We start from the raw sequence: 16,160 nt of genomic DNA, 5'->3' as shown, positions 1-16,160 counted from the left end.
TTTTCCATTTCTTCTTCAAAATGTAGACAGCTCTTTTCTTTTGATTTCTACTTCTACATGTCCCAATACCTTATCTAATCACTGTCTTAAAAATCATTCTGGCAGAGTAAAAAAAGATTAAGAGGCATAAAACTCAGACATTACAGAAACTAACTTCATGCACAAACATGATTCAAAAGTCTTCGCCAAATAGAGTAAAAAAGAATAAACTATGGGAACTTTGTTTTCTGGAAACCCATAACCATTAAAAGATAAACTCATACTTCTGTTTCCTCTCACCAGCAAGAGACAGCTACTCCAAGTAATCAGAGGGGCTGACTTGCCTGAAGCTCACAGAACCACCTGCTCTTTTTCCAACCAAGGTCAGCAGTAAGAAAAGGTGAAATAGTTTCAGTTGCCCATGCATTTATTTCAGAAGCCCTTAGTATTGCATTTAGAGGCTGGCTTGGTACCAAGCCAACCTCCAAAAAAAGCCAAAATTTATCCCCCTTTTTTTTCATGTGAACTTCTTATACTTCTAGACTATCAGTAGTGATAGCTTATTCAGAGGACTGAGCATACAGTATGAATAGGAACAAGAGACAGCTCAGACAGCATGGTCCTTCCACCTGCAATGTTTCTACACAGGGATGTTTCTTGATGCCATTTTCCAGCTGTTGCAACTATCCTATTTTCAGAAGCCACAAAACTGCCAGAGATCCTAGCAGGCCAAAAAAGGTGCACCTCAGGTGAGGAAAAAGGTAAACTAGCAACAAAGGGACAGACAGGAATAAGTTCAAATTACAGATTTCAATCTTATTTAACATACACTGTTTAGGTGCACGTTTAAAGCAAAAGCAATAAACAACCACAACAAAATATGAAATGAAAATAAACCAAGTGAGGGACAGAACTGTAGGTTTATAGCATGAATCTCAAGAACAGCAAAGCAGTTCACAAATCTGGAGTAAAAAAAGAAAGAAAAAGCTAGACTTTTCATTACCACTAAAAAAAGTTCTGTACTGTTAAGAAATCACCCCCTAGTTTCTCTTAAAAAAAAAAAGAATAAATTGAGGCAATCCATTACCACAGATGACACTTTATACAATATAATTAAGCAAAAACCTGTATTTTTCAGACTGCTGTCTGAAACCAAAGTTCAGAGGGACTTTGAAGGGGAGAAAATTTGTCGTAAATAGAGGCAACTCCTATTAGCAGCAAAATAATGGAGTATGAACATACTGCATTGTAGTTTTCACTTGAGCACTTTTTCCTGATAAAGCCACTATTATACTCCACTTAGTTTATCATACATTCATAACACCCAACTTGTTCATTCCCACAAACAATGATGCAAGTGTGGATTTTTTTCCTGTTCCTTGCAGTGACACTTTCTTGGCTGCTTCCTCTGGGAAAAATGGTTAGGCAACAACCACCCTTTAGTGCAATATATATATATATATATATATATATACCCACTTGAGTTATTTGATAAAGTTCAATGTGCTGCCCTGCATTTTTCACTTTTCTAGTTCATGAAGAGTCCCAGACTTAGCTCTCTAGATGTCACTGTTGAGCAAAGAAGAGGGCAAAGCCAGCCACGTCATGGCTTGTAAAGCTCTATCATCCACTTGTTACAAGTTCATTTTGAAAATTCATCTTCCATTGAGCTGCGAACACCGACCACAGGGAAGAGATGAAAAATCACCTTCTGTAATGAGGTTGTCTTTTCTTCAATAGCAGAGCACCACCTCTTTCCAGAAAGGCTCAGGAGCTTTCCGAGACAATAACTATCTTTTACTCATAGCAAAAGACCTAATCTATGATTACTGATCAGCCCTTGATTTGAATAAGATTCTATTGAATTCTTTTCATGTGTTTCTTTGAGAGCAATGTGGCAAGTAAATCACAGCTTTCTGGAGATCAATCCATGTCATTGAAATCCTATATATATAGCAATACTACACTCAACAGGGCTTGTACATTTGTAAAACTACTAAATTCAAGCAGATTTCAGCTACAAAGAGATCCCCATTTTATGACAAGACTTTTTTTTTTCCTTCCATATCAACAGGAATACAATTACAGACTAACATTAATTGCAAATTACAGCAATTTTAAATCCCATTTTGCATGAGATTTTTCTGTAATAATTCTAGAAAACAGGATCCAACACACTTTACTAAGAAACACCATTTTCTGGTTTCACTGAGCATTTCACTAAATGACCAATGAATGCCTCTTCGCAACAGCAGCCACAGGAAGTATTTCCTATGTGCAAGCCGGAAGACCGACAACATTTGGAAAATTCACAGAACACAATTCCAAGATCTGTGGGGCAAAATTACAGCAAACTGGATAGTTTTGAACAGCAGCATTGTATGGATTGGTACCACCATCCACTAACCATCAAAAATCAGAGATTCCCTTACCCCAAACGGTGGATATGAAGCAGCAGCAGCAGCGGAGGCAACACTCACTGCGGGAGGTGGTATTCCTGAAGAAGAAGGTGGGAATAGACCCAAGGCATTCAGATTTAATCCAGGAATTAAATGTGCTTGAAGCTGCAATAGCAAAAGAGTTGTTTAAGATTTACAATCCTGGTTATGAACTTTAATCAGGATCGTGATTGGCACAGGTTATTAAACCTCTTAAGAGATGTCACTATGTTGTTTAGAGAGAAAAAAATAATTCATCTCCATTACCCCAAGGACTCTGCTTCAAACCTGTTTTCCAGACACATGCACAGACCAATAACATTAAAAACACATAGTGGGAAAAGCAGCTGGGAATCACGTGCTACGGTTTATCCAGTGAAAAACATGACAAACTTTCCAGCAAGAGAATCTGGCAATAGTAGTATTTGCTTCCAGAGTGAACAAGATTATTAGATAAATAAGATAGTAATTTTGGCTTTATACTAAGAAAGACAGTCTGTAGAACCAGAAAGCCCACGTGCATGTTCTGACTTTTCGTACACTAGGGGTGTATATCCCACTGTAAAACCCCATTCTCCCTCCTATATGCTTTTCCTCCCATGTCTTGTGAGAGATGAAGCGAGATAACCCCAGCATTTATTGCAAAAGCATCAACTATAGAGTTTATGTCTGTTGCTTGACATACCCCTTTCAATACCCCTTTCCACTTTTCCAGAATATGCCCAGTAAAATGACTATGCTTCAGAAATACCTCAGCTAGAGACTGACACCATCTCAAGCCATCAGCATAAGGAAATCATGAGACACCAAAATATCCTGAAATTTCACCAGCTGAAAAACTACCCTAATAATCACTACAAATTGCATTCGAAATCCATCTAGTAACAGAGGCAGCTTTCTGCTTACCACGCCTTTGCCAAACAGGAGAATAGCCTCAAGCTCACCTTGTGTTCCTGCTCACAATATGAAGCAAAAAAAAAAGCTATAAAATACTTGATTGTGTTCTTGTGTGTAGTTTCTGTCCTGCAATATACTGATAGGATGAGAGGGAGGGAAAAAAGCAAGGAGAATATTCTCTCCATCCAGCAGGAAAACCGTGAAGAATGGCCATTTCTAGAAAATCAGAGATTACTGTGAACTGAAAACAGTGTTTCCAGTCTGAGTTTAGACCATAAGATGTGGACACAAAAAGTTCTTCATGGCTTATCAAAAAATCTCAATCATTTCTCAATACGCATTAGTAACACCTTGGCAAACTAACAAGGTGTGGGGTTTTTGTTATACAATCCCCAATCATCTTTGAATAACTGCATGCCTTTATCATCTATATCAAGAAAACCTTTAATAAGGCCTTCTTAAATTACATTATCGAAAGCAGAAGAGAGCTTTCGTTATGCTGTTGGGCTTTTAAAATGAAGACACTAGGAATTACTACTTTAACATATGCGAACTAGAACACAAACCACAACAGTACCTAAAAACACATTCCTTTTGGCTTTTGCAACAAGAAGTGAAATGCTCATTCATTTCCTCAATCTAAATCAATTTCTCAGTTCCCTTACTCAAAACAAATTAGAAAAAAGCCTTCATTAACATTCGTACATAAATAATAAAAAACCCTCACCCAAGTGCCAGGAATTAATACAAGAGGCAACAGAGAGAGGCTGCAACAGGGAAGTTCTGTTGTGATACTAGGAAAGACTTTTCCCCATGAGAACAATGAGATGGGGCACAGGCTGCTCAAAGAGACTATGGGCATTCAACCCATGGAGGTGTTCAAGAGGGGACAAGCCTCTACATAGTCTCATTTAACTTTGAAGCAGGCCCTATACTGAGCAACTGACTGCTGGACCAGGTGATCTCTGGAGGCCTCTCACACCTAAACCTTTCCATGGCTCCAGTTCCAGAAAGGGCCCACGCCACAGGACAACTCACATTCATAGCAGCAATATCATTTTCATAGGACTCCCTGATTTTCTTCATAATTTCTTCCTCAGCCTTGGCACAAGTTTCAATACTGCCTTTAACTGTAATGGTCCTTTCCGGATTATAGAGTGTCAAGTCCTGCAATCTGCAAATGAAACAGAAGCACGGGTAATTAGCAAACAGCAGAGGGTAATCCAGGTTTATGATTTGAGTGTTGTGACATCTGAGAATGTTGCGTTTGTCCTCCAAAGAACACAGTATCAATTCATAACAGGCCTCAAACAGTTCTCAGAGAACCTGGAGAAACTCTGTCTGCACAGCAAGTGCAACAAAAACACCACAGTGAGGTTTGCCATCAGATGCTTGATACGAGCTTAGGTGCAACACAAGGTGGAAACCATCGCACTCTGCAAGAACATGAGCTATAGAGCAGTGCAGCACCCCTCAGCTTCGCTCTCCACACCAGCCCTGCCAACAAAGCCAGGGCTTCAGACAGTTTTAGACATCCCAGAAACACAGAGCATGAGAAACTTTCTTTTCTTGAGAACAATTATGAATCCCTTAAGGAAGGAGGGGAAAAAGCCCAACCCTCAGTGAAACTGCAGGAGAGCCTCCAAATCCTCCTAAGGGGAAAACCAAAAGCTGTGTGCAAGTTAACATTTGCTGCAAGACACTAGTGATTCCTCAGGGAGAGTGAAAGGGTTACCACAGTAAACTAGTTCTTTGTTCAAACACTGGCCTACTATGGCAAAGTGGAAGAAACAGACTGGGAAGCCAAGGCATATCCATGTACTGAGGAAAGGTGAGCTGGACGGGTGAGGACAAGAAGAAAAAAGGATAAAAGAAAAAAGGACAGAGCAAAATGCAGGCAGAGTGAGGAGGCCCATGGCAGGAAAGAGAAAGGAAGAAGCAAGGAAGAAGTATGCAAGGCTTGCTTTCTTGCACAGCAGGCAGCGTGGCAACCTGAGCATCTTAGTTAAGCAGCAGCAAGCATGAAATGGCATCCACGAGGCAACCCTTAAGTTTCCAGTGTGTGAGCACTGAGTTACTGCCTCAAGAAAGAAAGTGGTGGAAAACACCCCAAAGAAGAGAGGAAACACTTTCCTAAACCAGCTGCCTTTAACTTTATGAGCGAGCTTACCAAAAAGCCTAAGTGAAGAGATCAGGAGAAAGACTAATTAGACAAAACAGAATAAATGGGCATATATGCTCTCTTTTATGTACTAGTCAAACCAGACAACTTCATGGGGCTATTTCAGGCATAGCATAAATATAATCTTGATGCCATGATTTTAATGCAAGTACATCATTAACTTGCTAAATTAAACAAATACTCTGAGTGTTTATAGACAGTGTTATTTGTGTCATCATCCGTAAAGGCAAGTGGGTTTCATGGAATGAAGACCATTATCCCATTTACCCCATACATTATTCCCCCCCTTTTAAGAAATAGCATGAACAGTCTGTGTACTGTCTACAAACAAAATTTTTATGTCAATGCATTTAAGAAAGCACATTGGTCTTACAAAACCTATTATTGAAACACTTATTTGGGCTCATTTTCTCCAATTAATTCACTTTTCATCTGACTAATTCCATTAGCATTTACATACCTTCAGAAAGGTCTCAGCTTCTTCCACACAATTCAATCTCCTCTTTTTAAGAAACCTCATTCACTCTTAGCTTCCCTGCCTTCACTTGAGATACTTTCTGCAGTACACCTTTAGTCTCCTGCATGTAGTCACGTGTCTTCCTAGATCTTCATCTGTGTTTCAGTTTTCTCCCTTTCCTACAATTTATAAGCCTTATTCTCATCCTTTCTTGCTAAAACCTAAGTTCAGAATGGCTTCAGATCCTTGAAAGTTCACACCAGAGTACTCATTATTCAGAACAGGAGGTTCTCTTAAGACATTGAGCCACTGTAAAACTACTATTAACAGCCAAGCTTCTACAGAGGTGTTGATTTAATCAGTGATGTGCAGATTTCCAGTAAAAGTGAAAACTCTTGGTTAATCTCAGCTAAATCTGCACAAGTCTCAGTTACCTCTGCAAGCACGGAGACCAGAAGCTGCTACTTTGAAGCACACTAGTCAACCTATCCCAGCTTGGCTGCTAGTGGCCAAGAGGGACAGAACTGCTACTAAAATTACTCTTTTCACTATTCATTTACTTTATTTCCTTCCCCTCGTCCAAAAATTTAATCTATACCAGAAACTAAAACATCGCTAGTTTCATTTTCACACATAACTCAGAACTCATCCAGACTTATAGTTTCAAACACTCATCATTACATATGGTATAATATGTTAAAAACAACTGACACTTAAAATACAGTCTAACGCAGGCTTCACATAGCCTGTGTTATTTTTAGGCTTGCTCTTGACTTAGTTTACAATGAAGACTCACTGTTTACATTAAACGTAACTGAGCTTAAATAACAGTTTAATCCACATTATAAAAAGGCCTCAGAAAGGCTGTTATCTCAGCCTTCAAAACACACATTCCTATAAGAACTTTGTACCTGAACGTATCAGAGCGGCATCGCTATTTGAGACATCTCACCAAAAGATTAGGCCACCAAAAACTTACGGAGATATCGTGATTTTAGTATCTGTGTCCTGTTCAATTTTCTTCAGGTTTCTTCCTTCTTTGCCAATAAGTCGGCCCACAAAGTTGTTATGTGCCAATATCTTCAAGGGAATTTCTTCTGTACTGTAATGGAGGTTACATCCAGTGAGACTTTTGGAGACCAAGCTTTTCTGCATGTTATAGATAAATTTCATAGAAATGTCTACAACTCCCATCTACTTACACATGTTTATACTAAATGCCGAACGAGTCCAAGTGCAATGCACATTTCAGCACTATCATCTACAGCTTCATACCTGCTAAAGCTCAGACTGAAGTAGCAAGAGCTGTTGGGAAGGAAGAAATATATCTTAACGCTTTCTGTAAGCACTCACAACTTGTTATACTGACTCTGATTAAAAGCTATTAGTTGCTCAAGAAACTTCAGTATTTGCTCCAGTTCACCTTAAAATCACAGCCAGGCAATGGGTGAAAACATTGATGTGTGCTGGGACTAATTAAACAAGTAGACTGTCCTAAAGAAAAAAAGTCTTGGTTCCTTTTTTGACCTACTCAAATGTGGATAACAGCAACAAAGATTCACTTGTTAATTGTTTTTAAGGACTACTTCTTTAAATGGAGTCAACAAGAACTCAGAATTTTTAATGCTTCCACAATGAAATGCCTTTTACTCACAATTTAGTATCTTGAGCTTCCTTTTGCATGATCTCCATAATAATTTTACAAGCCGTTGAGCAGCCTTCAGGAGTTGAGTGGATGGTAATTGGTTTCTCAGCAGCACCTGCATTCTCTTTACGATGAATATCGATTCTGGAAAGAAAAACACTAAATGTAACCATATACTATACATTAAGCCTTGCATATTTTCAACTCTCATAAAACTAATTAATTTTTAGCTAACACTGACTACATATAAGTGGCTTAATTCTGTAAAGTATACAACCAAAAACCTCTCAAACACTATTTTTGTGTGCGCGTTATGAAGAACCTGCCCTACCCTGATTTTACCAGCTAAACCCCACCTTTGTGAACACTGGGATCTCTTTCTCGTCAAACTCCCATCAAGTTATTCAGGGGAGCTGTAAACCAATCTACTGTAAACCAGTGAAGACAAAATTTCATCAGGCTTTCCCAATGCTCTTCCAGCCCTGTCACTCCACTAATAATGAGTGTGCAGCTACAGGACAGTCAGGATTTGTTCCACCTTGTCTTTCCTAATGACCACAGCAGCAGTTTCCTAGCATTTCTCTGCTAGCAAGTAGCATTGTAGAACTTGCATTCATCCTCAAGATTACTTTCCTATGCTCTGAGATGAAAATTTGTCCTGACATTACCTTTCGCTAACTCCACTTTAAAACTACAAGCCTCAGTCTACATCATCATTTATGTAGCTCTAGGAATTTCACAATAACTAATTAGGATCTGCATCAAGCTAATGCCTTGGATATTATTTGTCCTCTGCCAATAACTTGGGTCACATACTCTTCCTACTTCTGCTTTTTGCTTCCTCCCTTCTCCCCCAGATAATAGCTATTTCCAAACTGAAACAACCATGCTGCTTTTCAATAAACCCTTTTATTTTTTCCAGTTCTTTTTGATATTGAAAATTTACTTTGGTTTACGATACAGCATTTTCTAAGAAGCCTATGGCAATCCTTGGTGCAACTGAAATTAGATGACGTTTCTTTTTTATCCCCAAACCGATGAAAACATCATTCTTGAAGTCACAAATCTGTAAAGTTTGCAGCCTGCAATTATTTCCACTCAATCCAGCCTTCTTGTAAGAGATGAAAACTTTCCTTATGCCAATCTTTCAGGATTTTTATAGTCCAGGAATTAGATGGTTTAGATCTCACCTAAAAAATTAGTTACCCATAGGCAAACTACAGCCAAGTCTTGTCAGGACACAACAAATCTCTTAAACCTGTGTTATTAAACACAGCAAATAGTCTCCTAGGTTACAGCAGTCTAATGAGAGGTTGGAAGTAGCATCATGATGATAATCCTGGAGGGGCGGAAGGGGAAGGGGGGGAGCCTGTTTGCTGGGAGGGTGGGAGTGTAATTAGAGAGGACTCCCTTATCCTCATTAACTGCTCTCAAAACTGAAGCCACTCCACCCTCGTACACCTCACATACAGCTCATTTCTAGGTCCTGACTGCTGTAACTACAGAGCCAGAGGCTCATACCAGTGTACTGCTGAAGACAGCATCTTTCATTCTCTGCTTTTAGGGGTACCCTAGAAGAAGTCTTTGAATATGATCCCCACCTCCCACTAAGCCCTTCCTTGTGGGTAGGGATTTAACATGCACTGAAAATCTCCTACAGCATCTCTAGATCCTAGTACTCTAAGCTTCTTAGGTCACTTGGCGGCTTGCTTTTTGCCTCCCATACATTTCCTTACTCTGTGTTTTGATGTGGTCTGCAACTTGATAGCAACAAATGTGTTCACCAGAAGTACATGGGGATGAGGTATAAGGGGTAGTGAGAGGAGATAAAAAGGTTATTCCCCCCCCCCAACTAAAACATTCTGAGGTATGAGACCTCAGAATGGCCTAAATTAAACTAAAGCTAGAATAAACACTTAAAAGACTTAAATACATCACCACACGGACTGTATGTCCCACAGACCAACATACTACAGCTCTTTCACTTCCACGTTTTGAGCCAGAATCTTGTTAGTACATCTGTAAGCAAACTCCCTGGCCTCAAGTACCATCCTATTAGCACTGCCTAATTTCATGTTTTTTAAAAAAAGAAAGAAACAAGTCAGATAGTATGTGAACATAAGTCAAGGATGGAAGCCAGTCCTTAAATAAACCTTGCCAGAGATTTCCTATCCACTGCTATTTTCGTTTGTTCTGACCACACAGGTTGTGAAGTTTTACAAGTTTCCCTTTACACGGGAGATGAGGACACAGTATTAAAGCTTACAATTACAGTTCTGTGAAATGACTTACTTGGACTGAGTCTGTTTTGTAATATTCCTGATTGTCGCTCCTTCTTTCCCGATAATGGCTCCTACGAACTGCGTGGGAACCAGCATCCGCAGAGGAACGTCTGACTGTGGTTTCTGCCTTGTGGTTGCACCAGGTGACCCTTGCCTCGGAGGACCCCTCTGTCCAAATCCGCGTCTTCCCTGGGGATGTTGTTGCGGGGGTTGCTGGGCTGCCATTTCATCAGGGATGTATGCAACTTTCAAGGAATAGTTTTCAAGCTGAAACCCATTCAGTTTTTCTATTGCTCTGGTTATTTGCAAAGCAGAAAAGAGAGGAGGAGACAAAAAACAAACCACAATCACATGCAGGGCCTTATAAAGTGACAAGTCATTCAGATAGAGACTTCTGCTCTAAATCACATGACAAAGCTAAGAACTTGTTCCAAGATGAAAAGCTACATTCAAAATTCTTCAGTGAAGATTTTGATTAAAAAAAAAAAAAGAGAAATAAAAAGTTGTGTAAGTCACCATATTAAGGACTACAAGTTAGTTCTTGCTCTCTCTGGGCTTCTGTGCACTTTAAAGATTTTGCTGGTGCAACCCTATCAGCAAAACCTCACAGGAGACAGAGCTTATACACTCAAAAGCATTCTTTTGCCTGATTTAATTTAAATCAGTTTCCCAAATAGAATTAAAACTATACCAGAGGGAAAACTTTTTAGCTGCTATCACAGCACCTTCATTAGGGTTTTTGCCAGCATAGCTATTTGGCTGGAGCTTTTGCAATAACTGATGTAGCTATGACAAGAAAAAATAAAAAGAGAAAAAAAAAGATATGAAAAACAGCTCCTGCTTCATTCTCAGCAGGAAAGAAGGTGTTCAAAGCTCTTCAATGGCATTTGAGATGCCATTTAGCGAACCATGAGAGCACCCAGCAACTTACCAGCTAGTCATGTTGTAAGCACGTTTGATAGTTAACCAGGACATTAAAGCCAACATGCCCGTTAAACACTCCACAGATGCAAAGGTGTTAGAAGGCATTTAGATGGCATTTCAAGTTATCTTGTGCTTTTAGGCAAAGCAGAGCACTCTTAAATATCACAGAGAGCTACTGCCCAAATGCACACCATGGTTCGTCACACTGAATAGCCATCCGGTCTCTCAGCTCTCCCTCTGCCCGATCCTCTTTCTGACCAAGGTGGGGTCAAGTCTGAAAGTCAAGCTGACCTGCTGGTCATATCCTCTTGTCTGAAGGAGCACAACTCTAAACTTCAAATTTCTGGAAGGTAGAAGTTCTTCTACTCACAAAGTAGAGTCTATGATTAAAGAGCCAGGAAACAGCAGGAATAACTAAGCTACATGCAGCAGACTGGTAAGCTAGTGGTATAAAATTAAGATGTTTGCACAAGAAAGGCATTTCAAGTTTCATTATAGAAGGCATTATTATTCAGATTATTAGTGATACATCAATATCACTGAAACACACATTGATTTGGGGTAGTTTATAAATGCCAGGCTTAATCTTGGACCAAAGATTACTGATAGATTTTGTTTAACAACAAAATCTAAATTAAAAACAGGAGTGGGAGGGAGGAGGTTCCCATCTTTCATGAAGAACCTATCAACATTTTCATTACAAAGCTCCAATAACCATATATATGCTCTACAGCAAGGCCTCTGAAATTCAGGTACTTAACTCAGTACCTCCGTTTGGGGGAGACACATTTGCAGGTGGTTACTGACAGTTTAGCAAACACTTTCACTCCTACCTCTACTGCAGAGATAAAGGATGATGCTAGCCAATCACTTAAATTTTCAAGGGTAGCCAGTGACAAGTACTATTCATCTCCCGAGTGTCCCATCTGGCAGTCTGGGTCTGAAGCAGCTGTCGAAGCCAAGCAGCAGCTTTGCAGGTAAGAAGTAGTATATGATACAGAGGATAACACATCCCTCAACTCCCAGGGGTTGGACCGGTGTCCTCTAAATATTCCAGTTGGACAGTAAAAAGCTTATGAGAAAACAAGCAATTTGTGTCTTTGCGTTTGATAAGGACTGATAATAAATAAGGCCCAAGGCAACACCAATGGACAACAAGGAAAGCAAGATATTGAATAACTGATCACTGCTCATTACATACTTCTGTTCACTAAATGAGACACAGGCCCTTTGGGAACAGGGCAAGAGTGTAATTGCTCCCATAACAGAAGACTCTCTTACAGCATATGGCAAAAGAGAGCTGGATTTAAATTTGCTGAGGCTATTTCAGAGCTGACATTTTCTAACTTTTACTCCATGAACTTTGAAGAGCATTTTATTTTACAGAAAGCAATGTTTACAAAACAGTAAGGACAGTGAGCAGCCAGACTTGTGAAACTTGTGTTCTTATGGGTTTGACTCTCAAATGTTAGTTTCTGCAGAGATTTCTAATGCTTGAAAGGCATTTCACTGAAGATTCTCTCCATGGAGATCCTATCTTGGAAAGGGGTCTGGAGCCTTTTCTTTTTATGCAGCCTGAACATACTAAGTTCTTGTGGTTGCAAATAACTGAGACCTCTATTTCTGGGTTGAGTTTTACTGAAATCAGCCAAAAAGCTGTATTGCTGCCAGGGAAGGAAATGGCACCACCAGACAATGCAGTTGCACAAGCCCTATTTCTTTTGGAACCAAACCTCAGGATGTTGGAACGATGAGCACCAACAGTTTTGTGAACATGCTGGTAGGCTCTGGATTGACATCCATCCCAACTCAGTCCCATCCATGCATTAATTTGACAAGTTCAGACATTGCTTCTTTCCCAAAATGCTTCGGTCTCCTCTGACTTAAAAATATCTTAGACCAGAATCCCAGCACTAACACAAAACCTTATATTAAATCAGTGCACAAGGTTTCTCACTCTTCCTTAGAAGTGATAGGGGATGAAAAGATAATGCTTTTTGTTTGCAACCAACCTACATACCTATAATATTTTCACAACAAATACAGGAACAGCTGGCACAGGTGTATAGATACATAGATACATAGATATATGCACCATAACTTTCCTGGAAAAAGGTTGGAATTGTTCTACTTAAGAGCAATTTAGGAATTGCTAAGCTGTTCTACATGACTGTAAGTACCCTAAATTCAAAGCCAACTGAGAATTTTGCCATTGTGGAAAATCAATTATGTCAGCAAGGAAAAATCCCTGGCCACCAAAGCCGTATGATAACATGGAAAAATAACAGTATGGGATGGACTGGTTTGGGGAAAGTGTTTGAAGGCAAATCTGCTTTAGAGTTCACTCCTCTAGTTAGATACTAGAGACACTACAGTATAGTACTATCACTTGTCTAGGTATTTCTAAAGGAAACTAACAATTCACCCTCTGAGCCAGAGTTCTCCATATTTTATAGGCTGAATATAAGAGGAAAGCGAATGACTGGTTCCTCACAGCACTAGTGGTACTGGTTTCAGTCAAAGCTATCATCACTCTTGTAATCCACCAAATACATGTTAAATCCAGCTCCTTTTGTAAAGCATATACTCACATTGGCACACCACAGCAACACCACCTCTGCCTTTCTGCAAACCAATCTGCCTTCCCAAACAGGGCTGGAGTTGGTAATGGCTGTGCAGGTTACCCCTGTCAGAGGGCACTATTGGTACCTACTGAAACAACCCACAAACCATCTTTTACACTAGGGCTAAAAACCTCAGTCACTTAATGAGGTCAAAGACGGAGAAAAAAAATAACTAAAAATCCAAATTCATCAAGGGACTGCAGCAGCTACTGCCTATGCTCTGCTAAGATGTACAGTAGTCTGGCTTATGTTCACGTGACACCTGCTTCGAAGAGGAACACTACATAAAAATTACACCTTTAAATAAGTATTTTCTATATCAGTCACCCCATTAAAGTGACATCTCACCACTGTCCTCTCCCAAGCTCCCTGTGAGAGGATGTTTGCCCAGCCTTCCCCTTTGGATGCTAGTGGAGGTTAAACATCTTAGATAAATGAATACAGTAAAAGCACTGAGTCTTGTGCTGGAAATCATTCATCCATTGATAGTGTAATGACACTAAGCACTAGATGGAGAACATATTTCACTCCCACATGCAGCTTGTACGTACACCACCTTTCTTTTTTCCTCCCTGAACAGATACATTTGCATACTGAGAAGACAGATATACAGGGTAATTTTTCTTTGGCATAATAACGTTTCTGTACATTAAATAAAAATATTCATTAATATTAAAATAATGAAATTAAAATTTCATTACTATTTCTGAAAATAAAAAAAATTAAGCTTATAACCATACACCACTGAATTTTCAGTATTATCGTTCCTATGGCAACATTAGCCCTGACCCACAATGGTATGTGAAAGTATTAGTTGCACGAACTCTTATTCATTCATCAAGGATACATGTTGTGTGCACACAGCTTTGTGCTTTTCTTTTTGCAAGTATTTTAATTACAAGGTGACCACTAGCATGTTAACTCTCAAAGTAATGCACGTACCCTGAGCTCCTTACTAGTTATGAGATACAACCAACACGCACATCCCTTTCCTGAGCTAAAAAAAAAGAAATAAAACCCAAACACCCAGACCCATACTAAGCCAATATGCACCCAGTCCATATATACGTGATGCCAGCCTTGCACAAAATTTCCCTTCCAAAATCTTGGGTGGGGTTAAATCCTGTAGCAAGCACTAGATGCCTACACACTGGAACATCCTGAGGAGGGAAAGAGAAGGTGGTGTAACTTCTGAATACAACAGCTATAACTGAGGTGGCAGCACATCACAAGGACACCGTCAGCACATCCTGTTGGTTGTAGGTAGGGATCAATATTGGGAAAAGTGAGGGTATACTTTGGCAAGCAAGTCCCAAGTTTTCTCAGTACCTACATGTAGCTGCTTGTGTGTTCAAACCAAACAGTGGGCCCCAGGCTCTGCTGCTTCTTCTCTGAACTTTTCCAAATATTCCATAACTCACCACGACATTCAATAATTGCATATGCCATAGCAAGATGTACATGCTTTTCCCCATCTTCTGGGAAGGACAGCAACAGGCATAGTTTCCGAGTCTGAACAACTCCCTCATCCTCCCAAGCACTTCCAGGAGAGGAGAGGAGGAATGGGATCACTGCTCTGACTGGCAGTCCCAGCCTTCTCACTGCACAGTCCCAGAGGGCAAAGGATGGTTTTCCCAGGCCTGTGCATGGCTCTGTGCTTGCTGTACCTCTCTCCACAAACCTACCAGCCATGCTAGCTCCCCTCCTTGGCCTCAGAGACAAGAAGCAGCATCCTGCTTTTTCTTCCAAGATAACCTCATGCCTGTCCAGCTAGGAAAGAGGCATCACTGTGACAGGTCAAAGCCATTGACCTTCATTCTAGCTAGAAGCCAATAATTGTCTTAGATTGTGGGTGCTACGTGCTCTGTCCGAGGCGTGCTTCTCAAAAAGGACTGCAACATTCTTCACCAGTTTCAGTTTCCAAGTTGATTTTGGATGCAGCCCTGTACCGAATATGCAGCAACTGCAGTTCCAGCCTAGAGATAAAAGCACACCTCTGCTACAACAATTAGACTTGCAAGACAGCTCACTTTCCCAGCTGGGTAGAACCTATAGCTCTGTTCAAAAGTAACATCCTCCAAGCAATGCATACCACACTTGTTTATAACTGCTTATCAAAACTACCTCCAGATTGTGCTTGAGCACCTTCACCACACAACACTGCTGGTACACACTCCAACAGGCACAGCAATGCCATACAGTCTACTCAGCAGGGAAGCAGCCAACTTTGCCTGTTTTGTCAGCCAGCACTAACTGTGAGGTTAGTATGTGTCACAGAAAGTGCACAAAAGACATAATTAGACCTGGGAACCCCCTGTATGTGGTAGCACAGACACCTTCATGACACAGTGCTTGCTTCAAAAGTCACAGCTAAAAGCATCAGTTACCGTAAACAGCTAAATTTCAAAATACAAAGCTTGTTATCAGCTGTTGATTCTCAACAATTTCAAACAGCTTTTGACATAGTCAGTTCTTGGTAGTCCTTGTTTTTGACATAGTCAGTTCTTGCTACTCCTTGCACTGCATAGGGTAATCAATACTGCCCTTTATCAGCTCTTGCATACCAGTCTCCCTCCACAGCCACTGCTGTCCTCCACAGCCAGTTCCACAAAGAAAAGCTAGGTCATGGCTGGAAAAGCCATTCACGTGAAACACCACCACAGTCACTGTGGAAATACATACAAGCACAGGTCCTGTAGTGACGCTTCATTACAATTCCTCTTTTTTTTCCT

At 40.2% G+C, this 16,160-nt stretch overlaps 1 protein-coding gene across 3 annotated transcripts in view; it reads right to left on the bottom strand.

Moving 5' to 3' along the window:
* IGF2BP3 (insulin like growth factor 2 mRNA binding protein 3) overlaps positions 1–16,160 on the bottom strand; it is a 114,762-nt gene that overhangs the window by 25,865 nt on the left and 72,737 nt on the right. For all 3 annotated transcript variants that reach the window (XM_061370324.1, XM_061370325.1, XM_061370323.1), the window contains 5 exons: positions 9,891–10,175; positions 7,608–7,742; positions 6,933–7,055; positions 4,353–4,488; positions 2,412–2,543 (listed from right to left, as the gene is read on the bottom strand). In XM_061370324.1, the coding sequence (XP_061226308.1) occupies positions 2,412–2,543; positions 4,353–4,488; positions 6,933–7,055; positions 7,608–7,742; positions 9,891–10,175 (811 nt within the window). The remainder of the gene's footprint in view (positions 1–2,411; positions 2,544–4,352; positions 4,489–6,932; positions 7,056–7,607; positions 7,743–9,890; positions 10,176–16,160) is intronic.

Source organism: Neopsephotus bourkii, unplaced genomic scaffold (genome assembly GCF_033783945.1).
Source record: "Neopsephotus bourkii isolate Nb327-2 ecotype Australia unplaced genomic scaffold, CSIRO-AGI_Nbou_v1 NB_1539, whole genome shotgun sequence".
NCBI classification, from domain to species: Eukaryota; Metazoa; Chordata; class Aves; order Psittaciformes; family Psittacidae; genus Neopsephotus; species Neopsephotus bourkii.
Note: the sequence above shows the minus strand (reverse complement) of the source record. Positions and strands in the feature narration are given on the sequence as shown.